This window comes from Cricetulus griseus, chromosome 5, assembly GCF_003668045.3.
Source record: "Cricetulus griseus strain 17A/GY chromosome 5, alternate assembly CriGri-PICRH-1.0, whole genome shotgun sequence".
NCBI classification, from domain to species: domain Eukaryota; kingdom Metazoa; phylum Chordata; class Mammalia; order Rodentia; family Cricetidae; genus Cricetulus; species Cricetulus griseus.
Window position 1 is genome coordinate 178,003,222 of NC_048598.1, and position 23,366 is coordinate 178,026,587.

At 43.0% G+C, this 23,366-nt stretch overlaps 1 pseudogene and 3 gene segments (V, D, J or C); all 4 read right to left on the reverse strand.

Annotated features, from left to right (window-relative positions):
• Positions 1-367: 367 nt before the first annotated feature.
• LOC113838385 lies at positions 368-1,013 on the reverse strand (annotated as a pseudogene).
• Positions 1,014-7,708: 6,695 nt separating this feature from the next.
• LOC113838375 lies at positions 7,709-8,138 on the reverse strand (the record flags this gene model as incomplete). The annotated part of the segment is given in 2 exon segments: positions 7,709-8,013; positions 8,096-8,138. Coding segments are annotated over 2 exon segments (348 nt in total), but the record flags the coding sequence as incomplete, so codon positions are not given.
• A 5,677-nt stretch (positions 8,139-13,815) lies between these two features.
• On the reverse strand, positions 13,816-14,282 carry LOC113838384. The segment is given in 2 exon segments: positions 13,816-14,132; positions 14,237-14,282. Coding segments are annotated over 2 exon segments (363 nt in total).
• A 5,948-nt stretch (positions 14,283-20,230) lies between these two features.
• Positions 20,231-20,654, reverse strand: LOC118238914 (the record flags this gene model as incomplete). The annotated part of the segment is given in 2 exon segments: positions 20,231-20,529; positions 20,612-20,654. Coding segments are annotated over 2 exon segments (342 nt in total), but the record flags the coding sequence as incomplete, so codon positions are not given.
• Positions 20,655-23,366: the final 2,712 nt, after the last annotated feature.

A 23,366-nucleotide genomic window follows, 5' to 3' on the forward strand; every position in this document is an offset into this window, starting at 1 on the left:
CTTCTCCTTATTTGCACTCTCATTTGTAAGCATGTAGAACACTGGACAGTTTATCTCTCTGACAGCATGACAGAGACTGAGGTTACTGTTTCAACACATGGAATCATTATTGCTTGTCAAAAATTTCCTGCATTTATATGGGGCTTTGTTATTATAACTGTAGGGTTTTGGTTTTGTTTTTTGTTTTTTTATTGAGACAGGGATTCTCTGGTAGCTTTGGAGCCTATCCTGGCACTCTCTCTGTAGAAGAGGCTGGCCTCAATCTCACAGACATCTGCCTGCCTCTGCCTCCTGAGTGCTGTGATTAAAGGCATGAACACCAAGGCCTGGCCAACTATAGGTTTTATACCGAGTTAATGATGCTATCCTATGTCCTCTTTCCTATGCATGTGGCTTGATTGCCAAGACACAACTGTGAAGAGTCTACCAAAGAACAGAGATCAATTTCCTTGTGTCTAATTACTAACTTCATAATCATAGTCATGGAAGAGGGCAGATATTTCCTCTGTTGCTGTCTGGGCACAGAAGAACCCCTTCCCTGAGGTTTTCTGACACCCTCAGGATGTGGTTTTCACACTATGTATTTCACACAGTAATACATGGCTGTGTCTTCATCCTTGAGGCTGCTGATCTGCAGATATGCAGTGCTGACAGACGTGTCCAAGGAGAAGACAAACCGTCCTTTGAAGTCATCAGCATATGTTGGATTCCCAGTTTCAGTATTGATCCAGCCCATATACTTTAGACCCTGTCCTGGTGCCGGCTTCACCCAGCGCATTGAATATTGTGTGAAGGTGTACCCTGAAGCCTTGCAGGAGATCTTCACAGACTGCCCAGGCTGCTTCAGCTCAGCTCCTGACTGCACCAGCTGGATCTGTGTTTGGACACCTGTGGAGAGAACATGGGGAAGTGAGAGGTCATAGAACTGCCTCAGTTTACCCTGTGGCTGTGGGCTCTGATGTCTTACTTTGGGCAGATGCCAGCAGGAAAAGGAGCCTCCACACCCACTCCATGCTGTAGGAGTTTGGGGATCTGTGGTTTTCTGAGGCTAATCAGGCACTCCCTTGCTCGGTGAGGGAGATGAGCCAGATTTCTACTCTAAATGTTTTTGCATAGAGCACATTTGAATATTACCAGGCCCTAAACAAAACTGAATGCAAATCTAATATACAAGGCTCCAAGACTCCAGGTGGCTAACACCATGTCTTCCAGCATCTGGTGTTTATGATTTCACCCTGGCTCTGCTGACTCCCAAGGCTTCTGTTTATGCTGGGTCTGCACAGGGACATCTCCACCTGGGCATCTCACAGTCTCACTGCTTGATTCCATTCAACAGGGCAGCAGTGGCCTTTGTCTTCTATTCATCATGTCCCTGTCCTATTGAGAGTCAATAACCTTAACCTTTCCAAGGGAGACGGTGTCTGCACACTGAGACCTCTGCATTTCTCCTTCCCTGACTCACATTGCTTCTAAATGTGTGCTGTTCTTGGACTCTGTGGTCCTAGGCACTCCCATATCAGTGTCTACCATTATTGATGAAGCAATTGGAAATAAGGTTCATTTGTATTTGAAACTATGAATTCTGTGCTCTCTTTTTACATATGTCATGTAATAAATATTATAAATACTAAAAATTGTGAGAAGTTCTATGGGGGTTTGGAGGAAATGATGTACCTGTATTAATATAAACATTTTAAAAATATTGTAATAAAAATAGTGAAGCAGATTCATAACACAGAACAGTTTAGATATCTGATGGAAGGATCAGCAGTTAAACAAATGTACTGACTTTCAAAAAACCTGAGTTTTATTTCCAGAACATCAAGTAGCTCAACATACAAAGAATTCTTGCTCCTTAGGAGCCAACTCTTTTGGTTTCTTTGGGCAACTACAGTCTTGATCATGTACTCATGCAAAGACATTGACAAATAACCAGAATTATAATAATTTGATTGTAGACTACTTTAATAATAAATCAACTCATGTGAAAAATGTCACCCTTAAATATAATTTCTGGATTCATTTCTTGTAGTTTTGTAACAGACAATAAAGAATCCAATGAAGAAACTGCAGCAGAGACCATATACACTGGATAATTTGAAATCCCATGAGAAGCCTTGCTCATTTCAAACTCATTTCTGTTCTTTTCTAATCCCAAAATAACAAGACTGCTTGACATTAAAGGAATCTGACTCTACCTACCTCCCACATTTGATGCTTGTAATGAGACACAAAGAGCAACAGTACATTGACCGATAGAAACATACAGGGTCTGGAGTCATCAAGAAGCTTTGCAATGAACAGGCATCTGAGAAAGTAGAGATACTAGGGGTGTCTCACAAATGAGGTAAAGTGAATCAGAAGTGAAGAAACCAGTGGTGTTTGAATGTGCATGTGGTCTGTGCTGATAGTGTGGCCTCAGGACAAGCAATTATAAGATAGTGCAAAACATTGACTGTGGGAGTGAGACAGGAAACAAAAAAATGCGAACCAGAGTGCTGTGTACATAAACCTGACGTTTGTACTGTGCAGTCCTGCCAGCTCCAAGGTCCTGCAGTTTCTTCTGCACACTGGGCTGGAAGAGGGACCCAGGGCTCACAGGAGTGCTTTCTGGCCTTCTGTGCATCTGCTCAAGGATACAGTTGAAACCACAGAGTTTTGGCGCCCCCTGATGGAACACTGTCTCCCTGCAGCATGCTGGTCACTGGCTGATGGTCAGAGCATCATGGTGGCTCCCTGTGCCCAGAACAAAGTCCTGTCTCAGAGACACTCCACAATTTGGATTTGGGAAATGTTATGAGCACTCCTTCCTGACAGCCTGGTCCCAAATGAACACTCAGACATCATATTAATTATAAACGGTTGGCTTATTGGCTAGTTTTGTCTTTATTATTAACCCATTTCTATTAAATGAAGAATTTCTACATGGTCTTACCTTAGTGGAGAATGACTCACACATGTCCTCATCTCCCTGGGATCACAAGATGAATGTTCTCTGTCTACACTTCCCAGAATCCTCCACATTCCCTAAACCTGCCTATCTTGCTGCTATATTGGTTATTCATCAACCAATAAGACAAACATATTTACTAAATGACATCTCCCATCATCTCCTCATTTCTGTCTAAATAAATAAAGGTTTAAACTTTACAGAGTCACATTATATATAACAAAACACTTATGAAGCAAGAACTATAATTTTAGTGTCTCGTCCATTAACATTTAGCAAGATTTAAAGAAAGTATTCTATCATTTATTCTGCCTTTGTGAGTCTAATGTCTTATATGCAATTTATCTTTTATCATAACTAAGGAAAACCATAACTATCTGTCTTCAACCCCTTCAAAGACGATAGAAGAATAGTCTATACACTCTAGAATTGACAAAGACATCTCATAATCTGGACATGCCTCTGTAATGTTGGGGCATCCATTTCCTGCCCATAGGCCACAGTGTGTCTGGCAGACTTCTCAGTGAATGAGGAAATTTTAAGCTGTCTGCCTGTATTGGTAGTTTGTCATTCATTTTTCTCTGTGTCCTTCAGAATGTCTGACAGACTTTTCCACGAAGCAGGAACCCTGCAGCAATGTCTCATGTGGTTTCAGGAGTCACGTTCCTGTGGATCCTGTATGTCAAGTTTACACAGCACACAGTCAAACAATCTGGCAAGAGAAGTTGTTTTTTTTTTTTTTTTGCCCAAATGGCTAGTCTCACCATATTGAAAGTAATTCTGTAAGGCGTCTCTTTGATGCCCACCTTCCTTTCTCATGCAGTTGGTATTGCCAGGAGCAGTTGTGTCTCACTGTCATGAAAAACCCTAAACCATTTTAAATAACATATACTGTAGGTCTTTGAAAGGTTTGAAAAGTGTCTATCCATTTGAAATATATCTCTATATATGTAGAAAACCTAGCTAACCTAACTAGAAGTTTAGAATATTATAGGTAACCACCTTAATCTACGTATTTGTACATTACATTTTTAAATGAGCTATACAAACACAATATCCAAACAAGAGGAGAAATATACATCTATCAAAATTGATGCTAAATTTGTATCAATAAATGAAAATCCATACCAATACAAAGTGTTCATTCCTATATCATATTTCCCCATTTTTTAAGAGATTGGTTGTGATCTTCACCATTTATAACCAATCACATTTCAGTGAAAACAAACGTTTATAAACAATATTTGGGAATTTGGCACCCTTCAGGACAAATTGTTTCTGTAGGTTGGGAGGCATGAAACACACTATCCAGTTTCAGAAAGCTGTCTAATGAGCACCCACCCCAGGGCTGCTGCTGATAGAATCAATCCTCTTACATTCTGAGCTGGGGATCCCACTACCCTTTCCCCATTGCCACCTGAGTAGGAGCCCAGCTTGTTACCAAAGCAGCTGTGACTCCAACAATTGATTGTAAAGTGTAAGCATATTCTAATCCTTCTTTGGGTGTTGTTAGGCCCAGTTAATGTGATAGTTGGTCACAGAGAATCTAGAGGCAGCACATTTGAGGGACAGGGCCCGTGGGGGTTTCACCAGGACAAATATGACTCCTGTGGCTACACCAGGACAGGAAACCCGAGAACAGTGAACATCACCATCAGTCACACACACTATGAGAACAGTGAACATCACCATCGGTCACACACACTATGAGAACAGTGAACGTCACCATCGGTCACACACACTGTGAGAACAGTGAACATCACCATCAGTCACACACACTATGAGAACAGTGAACATCACCATCGGTCACACACACTATGAGAACAGTGAACATCACCATCGGTCACACACACTATGAGAACAGTGAACATCACCATCAGTCACACACACTATGAGAACAGTGAACATCACCATCGGTCACACACACTATGAGAACAGTGAACATCACCATCGGTCACACACACTATGAGAACAGTGAACATCACCATCGGTCACACACACAATGAGAACAGTGAACGTCACCATCGGTCACACACACTATGAGAACAGTGAACATCACCATCGGTCACACACACTATGAGAACAGTGAACATCACCATCGGTCACACACACTATGAGAACAGTGAACGTCACCATCAGTCACACACACTATGAGAACAGTGAACGTCACCATCAGTCACACACACTATGAGAACAGTGAACGTCACCATCAGTCACACACACTATGAGAACAGTGAATGTCACCATCAGTCACACACACTATGAGAACAGTGAACATCACCATCAGTCACACACACTATGAGAACAGTGAGCATCACCATCAGTCACACACACTATGAGAACAGTGAACATCACCATCAGTCACACACACAATGAGAACAGTGAACATCACCATTGGTCACACACACAATGAGAACAGTGAACATCACCATCGGTCACACACACTATGAGAACAGTGAACATCACCATCAGTCACACACACAATGAGAACAGTGAACATCACCATTGGTCACACACACAATGAGAACAGTGAACATCACCATCGGTCACACACACTATGAGAACAGTGAACGTCACCATCGGTCACACACACAATGAGAACAGTGAACGTCACCATCAGTCACACACACTATGAGAACAGTGAACGTCACCATCAGTCACACACACTATGAGAACAGTGAACGTCACCATCAGTCACACACACTATGAGAACAGTGAACGTCACCATCAGTCACACACACTATGAGAACAGTGAACGTCACCATCAGTCACACACACTATGAGAACAGTGAACATCACCATCAGTCACACACACTATGAGCCACATGCACAGTTGCCTTTCCTTAAACGTTGTGACTGTCACTTCTGAGAACAGCCTTGAGCAGAGAAGCAGTCCCTGGACACACCCACTTTAATGGAGCGCCTGTGAGAAGGAGATTGGGGCTCAAAGGTCTCAGATGGGCTATGAGCCTGAGGCTATGAGATGAGGCTGCTCTCAGTGGTTGAGTCTGCAGAGGAGACAAGAGGGGAGAACACTGCATGTCAACCTTGCCTCATGGACAGGACGATTCAACCTGAGTTTCCTAGAGGAAATAGAGGCACAGTCCTCAGGGGTATATTCTTTTTATATACTTTATTTGTTCTTTTAAATTTCATTTAACATTCCAACCACATTTTTTCACTCCCACACCTCCTGCTACCCCATCCTCATCCCCCCAGATCATCCTCAGTCCACTCTCCTCACGGGTAAGGGCTCTCATGGGGAGTCAACAAATTCTGACACAATGGTTTGGGGCAGAGCCATGCCCTTCTACAATGCATTAAGGCTGAGCTTGGAATCCCACCATGGTGACTGGGATCCAACAAGCCAGCTCATGTACCAGGATTCTATCATGATTCTAATGTGCTCCTGCTGCCACTGAGCATGGCATCCACCATAGGGAATGGCCTCTAAGGAGCTAGTTCATATACCAGGTTGGTATCATGGTCCTACTGCCAGGAGCCCCTCTGATAGTTCAGGCTTCCCAACTGTCTCCCATTTACAGAGGGCCTAGCTTTGTCACCTGGAGTCTCTATAGTTTTAGGTCTAGAGTTCATTGGTTTTCACAAGCTTGGTTCAGCTGTCTCTGTGGATATCTCCATCATGATCTTGACCTCTTTGCTCATATTTTCCCTCCTACCTCTCTTCAGCTGTATTCCCAGAGCTTGGCCTGGTTCTTGGTTATGGATCTCAGTGCCTGGTTCCATCAATTACTGGATGAAGGCTCTATGGTGAGACTTGGGTTATTCAGCAATCTGGTTACAGGGGTAGGCAATTTCTGGCATCCTCTCCACTATTGCTAGGAGTCTTGGCTGAGGAAACCATTGTGAAATCTTGGGAAGAACTCTGGCACCAGGCTTCTCCCTAACCCCATAGTGACTCTCTCTACTAAGATATCTCTTCCCTTGCTCTTTACTGCATCCCTCCCGGGTTCCTTGACCACGCTGCACCCTCATGTCCTCATCCTCCCTCCCATCTCCCTAACCACCCTCCCCCATCCCCAGTTCACCCATAGATCTCACCTAATTTCCCTTCTGGATACTTTCTTTATCCCAACCTATTTGCCTGCTCCCACACGAATGGGACACGAGGAGGATCATACCGTCCTGACCCTGCTCTGTGAAAATGAAGATGACCAACACTCCTTTGTTCATAGACAAAGCTGCACTGTCCTTCTATGCCCACTCTGCACTTATCACACTGTGTCTCATTCCCTAGGCATCCCATCATCTGCTTTGTGTGAGCAGGCTAGGATGAGCTGTAACACAGAGATGTTACTGAGAGCGGAGTGCGCAAGCAATCAAAGTGGAATCAGATTTTTATGTGAAAACTAATGCCATGTGAGATCAGCAGAGTTCCAATAAGTTGTTTTCAACAAAACGTATTCCTAAACACAGAGACATGGTTCAGTTGGTAAAGACTTTGTCCACATTCAAAATGATAAGAAATATTACTGTACAACCTGTCCTGAGAATCACAGTGAGACACAAACAAATGTTACTTTACATAAACACAGTATTTCAACATCAGAGAAAGAAAAGACCCCTGTCCTTCTCTCTGCATGGAGGAAAAGTGGAAACCAGGTGTTTTTCTATCCCTGTTCTAAAGACTTACAGTATCTGGGCTTCCTTAGGCCTGAGCGCCCCCTGCTGGCCCAGAGCTCCTCTGCAGGGAGGTTTTTGTCAGGGCTCATGCTGAAGTCCCCTCACTGTGTCTCTTGCACAGTAATATGTGGCTGTGTCCTCAGTGGTCACAGAGTTCAGCTGCAGGAAGAACTGGTTCCTGGCTGTGTCTCTGGTGATGGAGATGCGGCTCTTGAGGGATGGGTTGTAGTAGGTGCTACCATCATAATATATGTTCCCCATCCACTCGAGCTTCTTCCCTGGGAACTGCCTGATCCAGTTCCAGTTATAACCACTGGTGGTGATGGAGAAACCAGTGACAGAGCAAGTGAGGGACAGCGACTGTGAGGGCTTCACCAGGCCAGGTCCTGACTCCTGAAGCTGGATCTGGGACAGGACACCTGCAGACAGGAAGAGTCAATTCTGTCAATCACATATTGTCACATCCCCTCATGGACACATGTATGAAATGGTCACACTCACCAGGAAGGGCTGTCACCAGGTACAGAAGACCCAACAGTCTCATCTTCTAGGCTACACCCCCTTTTCTCAGAGGTCAGCCTCCTGTGACAGACATCTGAGATCCTACAGCCCAGGAGGGGATTTAACTTAGAGCTAGAAGATGCATTTGCATGTGGGGAGTCAGCCTTGTCCTTATAAAAGAGGAAGGTGGATACCACTCCATTCCCTTATTACAATATGGCCATCATTGCCTCTGACTTCCTACAGAGTGAGTCTGGAAGAGAGAGCATGGTGACTACAGGGATCACAGGATACACATCTTATCATGACCCCACCTCCACTCTCTAGCCCAACCTCTTACCAAATTGTTCTCCTGATTTTTTTGAGTTTATTAATGCGTTTATTTCTTAACATTTTATATATTTATTTTTAATTAATTAATTTATTTTTTACATTCCAGCCCCAGGTCCCCCTCTCTCTTAACATCATGGTCCTCCACTGCCCCCCATCTCTCCCATCTTCTCCTAGAGCGGGTAAAGACTCCCATTGGAATTCTAATAATTGTGTCCCATCATGTTGTTGAGGCAGGACCTCGGCACCTCCCCACCACCCCATATGTCTGTGTCTAGACCAACAAGGTACCTCTCTGTATCTAATGGGTTCCATGACGTCAGTGCATTAGAGTTAGATCTTGAACCCACGCCTGTGGCCTCATATATTGTCCCAGATGGACCATTATCACCTATATTAAGGGAGTCTAGATGGATCTCACACAGGTTTTCCATTTGTCAGACCAAAGTCAGTAATCTCTCACTAGCTTGGGTCTGCTGATTCTGTAGATTTCCCCACCATGGTCTTGACTCCTCTGTTTGTAATATGGGTCCACCCTCACTTTGATTGTACTCCAGGAGCTCAGCTAAGTGTTTGGTGGGGTTTCTGCATCTGCTTTCATCTGTTTCTGGAAGAGGGTTCTAACTTCTCTGGGGTTGTGGATTGTAGGCTGTGTATCTTTTGCTTTATGTCTGGTATCCACTTATGACTAAGCACATACTGTATTTGTCTTTCATGGTATGGGTTACCACACTCAGGATGTGTTTTTCTAGTTCTGTCCATTTGACTTCATTGTTTCTGACAGCTGAGTAGTATTCCATTTTGTAAATTTGCCACATTTAGTTTGTCCATTCTTTGGTTGAGAGGCATCCAGTTTGTTTCCAAGTTCTGGATTTTATAAATAATTCTGCTAGGAATGTAGTTACTGCCCCTGTATTTTTAAGGTGTCACGTCACTGCTAACCATTTTTTCACACTGGGGTTACTGAGTTTTTCATTTCTGATTAGGAAGTCCACACTGCTCAGGTTTTTCTTCCCTTTTCCACCCATGTGATGTGATTCCGTATATCCCAGAAAGTCAGCTCGCTGTCATCTTGTTGTAGCACAGGGTCCACACCCACTGTTTGCTCCATCAGGCTGTGGAATGTAGAGGAAACACCAGCTGATGTAAGCAGCTTCATCCACACTCCCTTCTCCTGACTCAACTCACAAGCTTCCCCATCCTTACACACCAACTTACTGTTTTCTTTTTTTTTTTTTTTACTAACAGGCTTTTATTGAATAAAATACAATAAAGTACAATGAAGTCAAAGAAAAACTAACACGTTGGAACCGGAAAAAACAAACAAACAAAACCTGAAGGAAATGAGCCCAAGAAAAGTCACAAGAAACAGGTGTGGATGCAGAGACGACCTGAATCCCATAGAAACACAAAATTAGAAGCTGTAGTATATAGTCAAAGAAAATGTAGGATAAAATAATAAATAAATATATAAATAAATAAATAAATAAATAAATGTCAATAAAACTATGTGATATTATGAGACAGGAAAACTCCCAAATGCATTTGAATGGGTTCCCGATGACATCAGGAGATGGACCCCAGCCTGTGCTTAGTGTGTTTCCTTTCCTCAGTTAGACTCCCTTAGAGGAATCTCATTTTTCATTTGAATATATTATAATTAGAGACAGGTTCTGGTTACATGTAAACTTCTCCTTCATGCTCTAGACCCCCATATGCTGTTGACCATGCAGGTCCAGTTTTCCAGCAGAGAAATTTATTCCACTATGAGATAAATTGTCTTCATAATGATGGTGAGTCTTTGAACTGGGTCATTTCTGTTATTGTAGCATTCCCAGGAGAGCGACACAGATACTAGGATCTAACTGATCTTGTGTCCTTCTAGGGGAGGGTTCTAACTGCCGTAGGAGATGGTCTCCTGGGCCTTGTATGTGGTTAACTGAGAGGAATAAACTCTGTGTAGAGTCAGGAAACACCTTTGCTGGCCTCTCTGCACCAGTTCCTCAGGCTCTGCATGAATAATTTATTTAGGTTTTCCTTTTGGCTGTCTCATGCATGAATATTTAACAATGTCAGTGATCATACACTAAACATCAGACTCTGTCCCACTGTGTTTATTTGAAAGAACATAGTCTCCAATAGGTTAATCTCATTCCCATGTTGGATTGCTCTGAAATGTTCATAGACAGATTTATAATGTCTCCACATGATGCACAGTTTAGGAAGGTTGTCCTAGGAATCTTCTGTGACAGTGAGGCATCAGGGAAGCCACCAGATGGAGTGCTGCAGAGGATGAAACCTGTGCAGCTCCTTGAGAAATCCATTCTGTCCCCATAGAAGTCAGCCCTAGGAACCTTGCATGAGTCCAGCTAGTTCACATCATCATTCCACCAAATGTATGCCAGCCACTCCAGACCCTTCCCTGAGGGCTGGCGGATCCAGCCCACACCCATATTAGAAGTGCTCAGTGAAAACCCACAGAAAGAGAAGGTCAGAGTGAGGTCCTGGGAAGAAGGGAACACTCCAGGGCCAGACTCCTTCAGGGTAACTTGGGATAGGATATCTGTGGGGAAAAAGTAGAAGGTAAGGTTTGCACAGAGTGAATTATGGGAGTTCATGCAGTAGGAATCCATGGCACTCACATGCACTCACATGCAGGCACAATCAGCAGCAGGAATGAGGAAGCAAACAGGGCCAAGGCTGCTCACCAGTGAGTGTCCAGGCCCAGCTTTGCCTTTTCAACCTATGCTTGGGTGGAGCCAGGAGAGATTTGCATTCCCTCACCAGGAGCTGACTCTAATGGAGGACTTAAATTATGGGTCTCAGGGGGAGCCATTCTGTGAAGAGATACACAGGATGTCTCAGGGAAGTTCACTTCTGCTCACCATAGAAAGGAGCCCACATGAGAAGACCCAGGTCCTCAGTATGCAACACATCTGATGAGAACTGTGTGAATTCAGCAATGAACATTATGTGTCATTTACAGGCTGGCAGTTATGCAGTCTATAATTGCATGGAAGAGAGTTGTATTTCATTGACTTTACTAATCTGTCAATCTCCTGTTTCACATATTTGATATTCTATTATTCAACATTAGTAGCTTCATTTTTACACTGCTGTCTATTTCTGCAGTTTCTTCCACACACTGGGCTGGGAGAGGAAGCCAGGGCTCACAGGAACTGCTCTCTGGCCTCCTGTGCACCTGCTCAAGGATAAAGTCGATTTGGCGCCCCCTGATGGAACACTGACTCCCTGCAGCATGCTGGCCCCAGGTTGATGGTCAGAGCATCATAATGGCTCCCTTTATCCAGAACAAAGTCCTATGTCACAGCCAGTCCATGACTTGGAAACGGGGAAGAAAAGACTTCAGAACTTCATAGTTTTTGATAATTTCAGACTATGCTTTAAATCATTTTTGTTTTCTGACTTCTTGTGCCATGTGAAACAGTTCCTCTACTGAGCATTTAGCTGTTGCCCTTTCCAGATATTGACCTCTCCTGTGTTAGATGTTTCAATATTTCTCATAATGTCAATCATGATGCTAAATGATTTCTGGTCTGAGGGGACACAGATCTGTCACAGTCAGTGACATAGCTTAGAGACTTGGAATTAGATGTTTCTCTCCACATCTCACACAGGACAAGAGCATGGACATTTTTGTCTCTTGTGTCCTCTGTGATTCTATCTCTCTCTGGCATGAACTCACAGCCTCATTCAGAATTCATATGTGTTTTTCTCCAAGGGAGTGTACAGATGTATTCACTGTTCCATTCATAGGTTTATTAATTTCAATTCAAATCACTGTTTGTCATTTAATTCTCTATCTTCTTCAAGTCCTAGGTTTGTGTGAAATTCACATGAGAAACCATTTATGTGAGCAGAAACCTGATAATTACAGCGTTCACAATGCTGGGGAGTCCCCGGCTCTCTACTTCCTAACATAACTTCAGACACAAAGAAATCCATGCATCCCCTGTGCACACCCATGTTCCCAGGTCCCTGTCCTCACTCAACAGTGCTTCTCTAGGATTTATCTGTCCTTGATTATCACTGAGACTGAAATGTGATGTATGATATAATAGTCTGTGTTTCTTTTCACGTTCAGTCTCTTCCAGATTTATCTGCACTGTGACATGGAAACTGCAGGCTACCTGTTGAGAGACAACATGGTATTTCATGGAAATGCCACACTTATTCAGACATTCAACCATTGATGGTTTCTGTAGTAGAGTATCATAGACTATAAGGCAAGGACTATGTGTGCAAAAACTCTTGTAGAAATTCCAAAAATTAGTGTTTAATGGAACAACAAAATGAGACAAATTAATGAACCAAATGCTAACTCTTTTGTTTTGGACCTTCAGACTATTTCTTCAAGTCCACTTACTAATTCCTTTCATTCTCTCTCTGTCTCTCTCTCTCTCTCTCTCTCTCTCTCTCTCTCTCTCTCTCTCTCTCTCTCTCTCTCTCTCTCTCTCTCCTTCCCTCCCTCTCTGTGCTGTTTTAAAGTCTTGTGGTTTTGTGCAGTTGTGTACACAGATGAGTGTGCTTGTGTGTATACACACATACAGAGGCAAGAGTTGGTATTGGCTGTCTTTCCTCTCTCACTTTATAACCCTTCTTTAATATAGGGTTTCTAACTGAACATGAAGCTCATCAATTCAGCACAAATGACCTGCACCTAAGCTTCAATGACCAATCTGTTTGGCCCCCAGTGTTGAAACCATAGTTACCACACTCATTCACATCTTTCAACAACTGAAGGGAGCAGTTTAAACAAATTTCCATGATGACAGAGATGAAAGTCCTGCAGTAATAAACTGAGTTAGCTAAAAGCACACCTGGGTCACATCTGGATTACAGCGCACAGTCCTCAGTTAGAGGAGATGAGGGAAGGTTCAGGGAAGATTCCCGACCTGCTAGGGTTGATGGTAATGATCTCGGCCCCACCTTCCCCTTGGTTTTCACTTAAACACAAATTTACGAGTATTATAATCAAGAAATCCGAACAAGACCCTGCCTAGAGTAAGAAAGGACTCAGGAAAGTCCAGGAATTACTTATCATGTGGTTTCAGTGACTGTATTAATGTCCTTTATGTCCTCATAGCTGTCGGTTTGCATCTTGTTATGGGGACTGTGCTTCATATTTTTAAAATAGTACAAAGAGAACATGTAATGTTTTGAGGACACTGTATCCCTTCACATCACACGTGGAGAGAGAATTTCCAGAAAACAGCAAGAAAAAGTGCAGCCCAGACACCTGATGGGTGCTTCCTCTAACCCTGTCTGCATAATCTCCTGGGATGGACCTGTGTTCAGTGTGTGCTGTGCGCCGCCTGGTGGCCGTGAGCGGCCTCACAGTGAGGTTTATGTCTGGGTTCACACTGAGATCACTCACTGTGTCTAGCACAGTAATAAGTGGCGGTGTCCTCAGACTTCACACTGTTCATTTGCAGGTACAGAGTGTTCTTGGCATTGTCTCTGGAGATGGTGAACCGGCCCTTCACGGACGGTGCATAGTTTGTGGTACTGCTATCTCCATTAATTTCTCCAACCCACTCCAGCCCCTTTCCTGGAGCTTGGCGGACCAACTCCATCCAGTAGTTACTGAAGGTGAATCCAGAGGCTGCACAGGAGAGTTTCAGGGACCCCCCAGGCTTCACCAGGCTACCTCCAGACTCCATCAGCTGCACCTCACAGTGGACACCTGCAAAAAAATAATTCCTAATGAAGAAAACATCACACATGTCCATTGTCCCTCAGATTAATGTCCACTCATACAGTCAGCATCTACTGCTCTCCATAAATTACCTTTTAAAATAGCAACAAGGAAAATGCAGCTCAGCCCCAACTCCATGCTGACCCCTGAGTGAAGTCTTGGGATCCACAGCTGAGCTCTTCTGCCTGAGCTGTAAGGTCAGGACTGGGCTGCTTTTCATGAGCAGAGAGAGGGCCCATTTGCATGTCTTTCTGCTTTATAGCAAGCTCTGTAGTGGAGCCTGGTGATGGCAGGCCCTGGGTTATTTGTTAATATGCTGGAGGTATCAGATCATAATGTTAATTTTGGGGAAATTTTATTAAATTATATCATTTCCTATTGCTGTAAAGACTCATTTTAATCTTCATTTCAACTCCCTTCTCCACATCTGGGATTAGGATAGCAGTCACATTGCTTTGCAGTGCTCATTTTCTATGAAGTCAGCAGTACTGTGTGGACCTCATCCCTGATGAACTTAAAACTCCTTTCATAGCTATATCTTTGTGTAAATCTTCTTCCTGAGGTTGGAAACTCCATTTCTTTATGGAGTTTCTGTATGTGACATGCCTGAATTCCAGTGTTCAGCTAATCACATGTAAAAGTCTTTTCCAGAAGATGTGTGTATTTCTTGTGTTATCGTCTAATTCAGTATACTTTTGCTGCATGTTTACCTATTTGTCCCTGGAAATGCAGAGTGACTGAGAAGCTGAACTTCAAGGGGAGCTGAGCTTTGACTTCTGTGTCTGCAGGTGGCCCTGTCAGAGGAGCAGCAGGTGGCAATTGAAGTTCAGGTGTCAGCTCACCAGGAGGTGAATCCCTGGTGGGTGAATCTCTGATAGGCAAAACCTGGAGTCCACAGACTCCAGAATATTTGCTTTTGCTGTTCGTTTTGATTTTTGCTGCTGCCACTTTTCTCTGGTACCTGGCATGGTGTGAATGGGTCTGGGGAGATCCCCACTGCCTGCAATACAGTGTGTTCTCATGTGGGAAAATCCCATTCTACTGGGCATTTTTACCTGTGCATTAATTTGAAGATGATTTCTTCTTAAGCTGTACTGTCTAATTGATAATATTAAAGTTAGTTTATATAGAATAATGATGATGAAAATAAAAAAGGGAGCTTCACACAGCAAGAGCCTATGAGTTTCACTTCCACAGTAGCATAGACTGTAGTACATGTTAATGAATAGGGAAAATGTTTTAGTCCCTGGAAGCCAGGCTGTCTCAAATTCTGTCCATCTTAATGTGGAAAGATGCATTCACAGGTTTCTGTAAAAGATGTTGGAATCCAAATTAGGAATATTTATATTAGGTGATGGTATGAATTGATCCTTTCATTTAAAGCCTTCTCAATAGAAGGAAATCTTGCCTGGTGCAGGAAACCTAGTCAGCTACCCAGGGTTTCTCACATCATAGATGGTGGAGGAAAACATTTAACTGCCACTAACTAGCATGATTTCTAACCAAACTCCAACTCTTTGTCTTCATATGTAAAAGTATGTGTTGTTATTTCCACTCATCAAGGAAACTTGTCTTGGCCAAAGTTGGAGGCCATTACAGAAAACCACAGCAGATAAAATGCAGAATTGTTAAGCCTAAACCTCAACGGATGCATCTTTACCCCATCTCTTGCCTCATAGCCTTAGGGATTTTTGTAGAAGAGGAAGTAGAACAAGTGTGTGCACCCTAGGAAGGGTAAGTGTGCTCTGAGATTATGTCTCCTGTACATATTAGAGAAGATGTGTCCATCAAGTCTACCTAACAAGGCTCTTGAAACATGAGCCAAACAAGAATGAAAACAGCAGACACACTAACATGGAAGGAGGAGAGTTTACCAGGCCTCAGCTCTAGGCAAAGGATTAGAGGCAACCAAGGAGCCCAGAGCAGGGGAAACAGTCTTCAAAAGACAAGAGAATATCTCTAGGTTTCCCAATACCATAAACCCTGAAAACATATTACAGAAACTGAAGATGAATTTCATTATTTACAAATATAGAAGTCACACACACACAGACACACACACACACACACACACACACACACACAACACCACAACACAAACACACACACACACAACACAGACACACATACACACACACATACACACACACACACACACACACAGACACACACACACACACAACACCACAACACAAACACACACACACAACACAGACACACATACACACACACATACACATACACACACACACACACACAGACACACACACAACACAAACACACACACACACACATACACACAGACACACACAACACACACACACACACACAACACAAACACACACACAGACACACACACACACACACACACACACACATACACACACACACACACACACACAACACACACACACACACACACAACACACACACACACACAGACACACACACAACACAAACACACACACAACACACACACACACACACACAGAGAGAGAGAGAGAGAGAGAATGAGAGAGAGAAATATTAATAAGTTTAAAAATAAGCAATGAATTTGAAAGAAAACAGGACTCCCAAGGAACTTTGGTAAGGAGAAAAGTGAAGAGAAAAATGAGTATATTATAATCTAAAAAAGATCAAATTAATTGACAATGAAAACCAAACTCCTTGTTTCCTGAGATTCTTTAATTGTCAGATAGACATAAAAATAGTACAAAATGCATGAGTGTTTGCCTAGTAGGTACAAAACCACACCAGGAAAATTCCCTGTCATGGCACATGTATTACACCCTAGAATTCTGCCATGGTTAAGTAGGATCAAGAACTATAAATACTCTTTGTATTTGGAACATTAGTGAGGCAAGCCTGGGACTCTGGATGATGGTTTCCCACAAAATATAATACAAAAATACCTCTAGAGACCACTGCACAAGACATATTACAAGAAGAGATAATTTTGGGCACAGGAGACAAATCTTCTGCATGCTCTGCACCTGGTTCATGCGCTGTCTTCCAAAGTGTGCTCTACAGACACTGGCAGACTTGGAACCTTCTTCAACCCTCAGCCACTAGGGAGCCATGGACACAGTTCTCATCAGGTTGCCTCCTCTGGATCTTCTGTTTGTGCCTTCTCTCTGCTGTTCATCTTCCTGCCCAGTCAATACCAGTCCACGACTGTCTGCCTGTGTTATTATGGTAGTTCTCAGTCACTTGAAATTCTAAGAAGATACAAAAATATTAAATTCAGTGTGTGTGACGATTGCCTTACAAGGCATTTCAAATCCCTCCTACCTGTGAGGAACTGAAGGTCCTAACTCCTCACAGGGTTTTTACCAACTCCCTACCCACCCACATTAAACTGTTCTGTCACTTAGAAAGAAAAACAGAAAACAAAAAAGATAAACACAATATAATCCAAAGAAGTCCATTGTGTGTTGTCACTTACTTCCTATCATGGGGCCTCCCCTGAGTGTGGCTGATGTACCTGGTGTCACTCCACTGTACGAGGTTGACATCCTCACAGTGCTGTCCATTATGAATGTCTTCATGGCTAAGAGTGTGCTGTGGTTTGCACTTTCACTCCTTCATGCTTGGACAATGTGTGGTTTCAGCTTCCATAGGTTTTGTTCATTCTGTCACCGACTCTGTGAGTTAACATGTGCTTCTGCCATGTTGTGTCTGGAAAACACAGATTCCTTTCAGTTTTCTCCAACCTCTGGTTCTTAGAATCATTCTACCCACTCTTCTTCACAGGTTCCTGCATAGGAAGGTTTCTTCAATTTGTTCAGTTGCGGGAATATGTTGCTATTCTGTATTTGTTTGTTTGTTTATGATTTTTGGGACAGGGATTCCCTACATATTTTCTGAGCCTGTCCTGGAATTTGCTCTCTATACCAGGCTGGCCTCCAACTACTGAGACTGAGTGACCTCGGCCTCCCAAATGCTGGGATTAAATGAGTGCACCATCACCACCACCCCTTGGCCCATGTAGCTAATCTTAAAAATAGGATACTGAAGCAGATCTTTGGGGCAGCTGGCCAAACTGTACTGCAAACCTCAGGTTCCTCTCTGTCCCTGTGATATGACCTGACCCTAAAATATCAGTTTCCTGTTCCATGAGTTGATTCCTATGGAATTTGCTTCTTTATACATCATGAACATTACATGTGATAGAAAACTTTTCATGGACCCACTCTGTTACAGCTGCCCCAACATACCTAGATTCAGTTGACAGAGTCGGTCACATCTTGAAATCCCTAAGAAGTCCCACCTTCCCTTCCAGCCTCCATCTTGCTCAGACCGTACTAATCGCCTAAACTGCAAGTCCTTCAGGGACTGAAAGTGAGGTGGTCCCCCATAGGCTCACAGGTTTGAATCCCTGGTTCTCACTTGGAACTGTTTGTAAAGTTTAGTATGTGTGACCTTGTTGAGGAAAATGTGTCATTGGGGAAATCTCTGGGGATTCTAAACACTCGGGCTATTTCAGAGACAACTGGTTCTTGCTCATAGATCAAACTCTGATGCCTCAGCTGCTGCTCCAGTCACCAAGCCTTTATTCACTGTAAGGCTCTGAAGCTGTAAGCCCAGTGTATTGCTTCTTTTTTACATTGCCTTGGTCATGGTATTTTATCACAGATGAAGCAGCCATGATTTCAGAAGGAGGAAGGAATGGATATGAAAGGCACTTGAGTGGGGATATTGACGGGTACTGCAACTAGATAGAAAATATAAAAAAAAACGTTTAGTTAAAAATATTTTATTTAAATTTAATAAAAAATGTTATGATAAATACCAATCCCACTAAAAATCAACAAGGAAATCTGCTCTCACAGTGAAGTCAGGGAGACTGTTATGAGTTCAATGCTAAACATGCATTAGGAATACTTGGAGTAAAGGGCTGGGCTCCTCAGACAGAGCTACCGGGTCAAAAAAATATGCTATTTATTTATGAGCATAGGGAGGCTTCATCTGCATTTCCTGCTGCACAATGAGTTCTGTGGTGAAAGCATTAGCCATGAATGAATTGAGCAGATGAAGGAGACAAAACTGAGAAACTGGGAAATAATTAAGGAATTGCCTATTATTTATTACATGTTTGTGATATAATCCAAGTCTTATTTTATTGTGTTATGGACTACAGACACCAATCTGCCTTATTCGTGCCACAGAGGCCAATAAAATAAGGTTTTGATGATTTTAGAAGAAATATCAATGTTTTATGAATATTGAATCCAGATATTAAATAGCAGGAATTGGTTCCAAGGAGGTAGCTTAGAGCAGATTCATGAAGTCAACTTGTATGTGACACTCAGTTTCGAAAAATAAACATATTTAAGTTGTATAAATTATTATTTTTCTGTAAATAACTTTTGAAAATTTGCACGTGTTTCTTTTGTGTGGAGTGGGCTGTGTTTCATGCAGGGTTCCTGTACATTAGGTCACTATTTCTGAACATCCTCAAATTAATAAAGTAGCATGTCTGAGAGTACAGAGAGATCTTAACACTGCACTCTGGGGCCCTGCTCTGATATCCTTCCCACTCTCCAGTCCTGACCCTATCCCTGTACTGAATGGAGGTGACTCTCAGCATAAAGAGCCTTGAAATCACCTCTCCATGGGACAAGTGTGCCAGCTCCTAGTTTTCCAATTGAGGAATTCATTCTACCATAGGCAAACTCTCAACATGGTGACAGAGAAGGCGTTTGAGTTGTGTCATTTCTGTTTCTATAGCATCCCCATGAGAGTTACAGATTCTAGGAAGTAACTGAACTCATCTCTGCAAGATCTTGTGTCCTTCAAGGCATGGGCTCTAGATGAAATAGAGAGGTCTCCTGGATCTTGCATGCAGTTAACTGACTTTACATAAACACAGCAATTCAGCATCCGAGAGAGAAGACACCCCCTGTATTCTCTGTGCATGGGGAGTGGGAATCAAAGGCAGAGGAAACCAGGTGTTTTTCTTTCCCTGTTCTAAAGAATTAGAGTTTCTAGGATTCCTTAGGTCTGAGCACCCCCTGCTGGCCCAGAGCTCCTCTGCAGGGAGGTTTTTGTCTGGGCTCATGCTGAAGTCCCCTCACTGTGTCTCTTGCACAGTAATATGTGGCTGTGTCCTCAGTGGTCACAGAGTTCAGCTGCAGGAAGAACTGGTTCTTGGCTGTGTCTCTGGTGATGGAGATGCGGCTTGTGAGGGATGGGTTGTAGTAGGTGCTACCATCATAATATATGTACCCCATCCACTCCAGCTTCTTCCCTGGGAACTGCTTGATCCAGCTCCAGTCGTAACTGGTGATGGAGTAACCAGTGACAGAGCAAGTGAGGGACAGCGACTGTGAGGGCTTCGCCAGGCCAGGTCCTGACTCCTGAAGCTGGATCTGGGACAGGACACCTGCAGACAGGAAGAGTCAATTCTGTCAATCACATGTTGTCACATCCCCTCATGGACACATGTATGAAATGGTCACACTCACCAGGAAGGGCTGTCACCAGGTACAGAAGACCCAACAGTCTCATCTTCTGGGCTACACCCCCTTTTCTCAGAGGTCAGCCTCCTGTGAGAGAGATGTGAGCTCCCACAGCTCAGGAGGGCATTTAAGATAGAGCTAGAAGATGCATTTGCATGTGGGGAGTCAGCCTTGTCCTTATAAAAGAGGAGGGTGGATACCACTCCATTTCCTCATTACAACACAGCCATCACTGTGTCTCATTTTCTATAGTGTGTGTCTGAGGTAAGACAGTTTGGGGACCACAGGGCTGACAGGACACACACACAATGGCATGACCCCACCTCCACTTTCTAGACCAATGCCCCCCAATCTTTTGCTCCTATATATATTTTTTGTTTTTTCTATTCATTTATTTCTTAACATTTTATATATTATTATTCTTTAATTAATTAATTTTATATTCAAATTCCAGTTTCTCCTCCCTCCTCTCCCTTTCCCTCTCCCACACCCCACCTCCCATCTGCTCCTTGTAGAGTATAAGTCCTTCCCTAGGAAGCTACTAATTCTGTCCATCATCTCCTTGAGGCTGACCAAGGTGCCTCCCCACCACCTGGCACCCCTGTGTCTAGGCTGGGCAGGTTCTCTCTCCATGTAGAATGGGCTCCACTAAGTCTGATTGTGCATTAGAGTTAGATCTTGTTCACACCATCAGTGGCCTCATGTATTGTCCCAGCTGCACCACTGTCACCTATATTAAGGGAGTCTTGTTCAGTCTTATGCAGGTTCCCCGTAAGTCAGACCAGAGTCACTGATCTCTCACTGTCTCAGGTCTGCTGATTCTGTGGAATTCCCCATCATGATCTTGACCCCTTTGTTCATATTATCACACCTCCCTCACTTTGATTGTACCCCAGGAGCTTGGCCCATTGGTTAGTTGTGGATTTCTGGATCTGCTTCTCTCTGTTTATGGTAGAGGGTTAAATCTTCTCTGTGGTTGAGGATTGTAGTCTGTGTATCTTTTGCTTCATTTCTGATATCCACTTATGATTGAATACATACTATATTTGTTTTTTGGAAATGGGTTTCCTCACTCAGGCTATTTTTTTTCTAGCTTAGTCCATTTGTCTGCAGATTTTAGGACATCTTTGTTTCTCACTGCTGAGTAGTACTCCATTGTGTAAATATGTCACAGTATCTTCATCCATTATTTGGTTAAGGGTCATCTAGGTTATTACCAAGTTTTAGATTTTATGAATAATGCTGCCAAGAAATGTTTGCCCATCTTTCCTAGAAAGTTAGCATGCTGTCATGTCATTGCAGCATGGGGTCCCTACCTACTTCTGTTATGATAAATCTTTCCGCCAAAAGCCACCAAGCCCCCACTGCCACGTGTGTACTCTACGTCAGCTGCCTGCCTGAGTTAGGGCCCCAATTAATGCACAGAGACACTTGTATTAGGTATCATGTTGCTTGGCCAATGACTAGGATTCTCATCTGTTAGCTCAGTCTTAATTGTCATAAATCTATATATTTTATAAGACTTATCGGACGCCTTCCATTGGCGCTCTCCTTTACTGTTGGATCACAACACTGCTGGAGGAGGCAAAGTGGAAAAAAGGGAAACTTCCTGTTTCTTCTTGCTTAAATGAGTCTCCTTTGCTATGTCACTTCCTACCTGGATCACCACTTCTCTACTACATTTCCCAGAATCCTCTTTGACTCTTAGTCTAACTTGCTGTCTCATTGCCCACACAGTATTTTATTTATCATCCAGCAAGACAAACACATACACAGAAGCACTTCCCCATCATACTTCTTCCTCCTTCCTGACTGCAGAATGTAGAGGAAACACATGCTGATGGGAGAAGCTTCTTCCCATACTTCCTCCTCCCTCCTCAACTCCCAAGTCAACCGATCTGTATTCACCACCTTGCTTTCTTTTGAAAACAAATAGGATTCTGGTGAATAAAATACAATAAAGTAAAATGAGATAAAAAATAATGTATTTGAACAGGAGAAAACAAACAAAAAACTGAATGACAAGAGCCCAAGAAAAGGCACAAGAAACAGGTGTGGATGCAGAGACCACCTGATTTATATACTCAGAATTCCCATAAAAAGACAAAATGAGAAGCTGCTATATATAGGCAAAGGAAGTCTAGGATAAAATAAGAGATGGATAGATAAATGTATAAAATAGAAATAAAGCCATGTGGTATCATGACACAGGGAACCTCCCAAAGGTATTTGATTAGATCCTGATGGCATTTGCTGATGGGAATGCAGCCAGTGCTTAGGATTTTTTGGTTTCCTCCACCTGACACCCTTTGAGAAATGTCATTTTTCAATTTAAAGGTGTTATGAATTGGAGATAGGTTCTAGGTTAGGGATGGGACCACGTGCACACCTCCTTGTGTTCTAGAACCCAATCTGCTGTGGACAAATGCATGTCCTGGTTTCCAAATAGAGAAATTCTTTCTACTCTGAGTAAACTGGCTTCATGGTGATTGAGAGAGTCTTTGAACAGTGTTATTTCTGTTATTGTAGCATTCCCAGGAGAGTGACACAGATTCCAGGAACTAAGGGACCCTGTAACCTTCTAGGGGAGGGTTCTAACTGCCATAGCAGTTGGTCTCCTGGGCCTTGTATGTGATTAACTGAGAGGAATAAACTCTGAGTAGAGTCAGGAAACACCTTTGGTGGCCTCTCTGCACTTACTCCCCAGGCTCTGCATTAATAATTTATTTTGGTTTTCCTTTTTGATGCATCATAGCAAAAA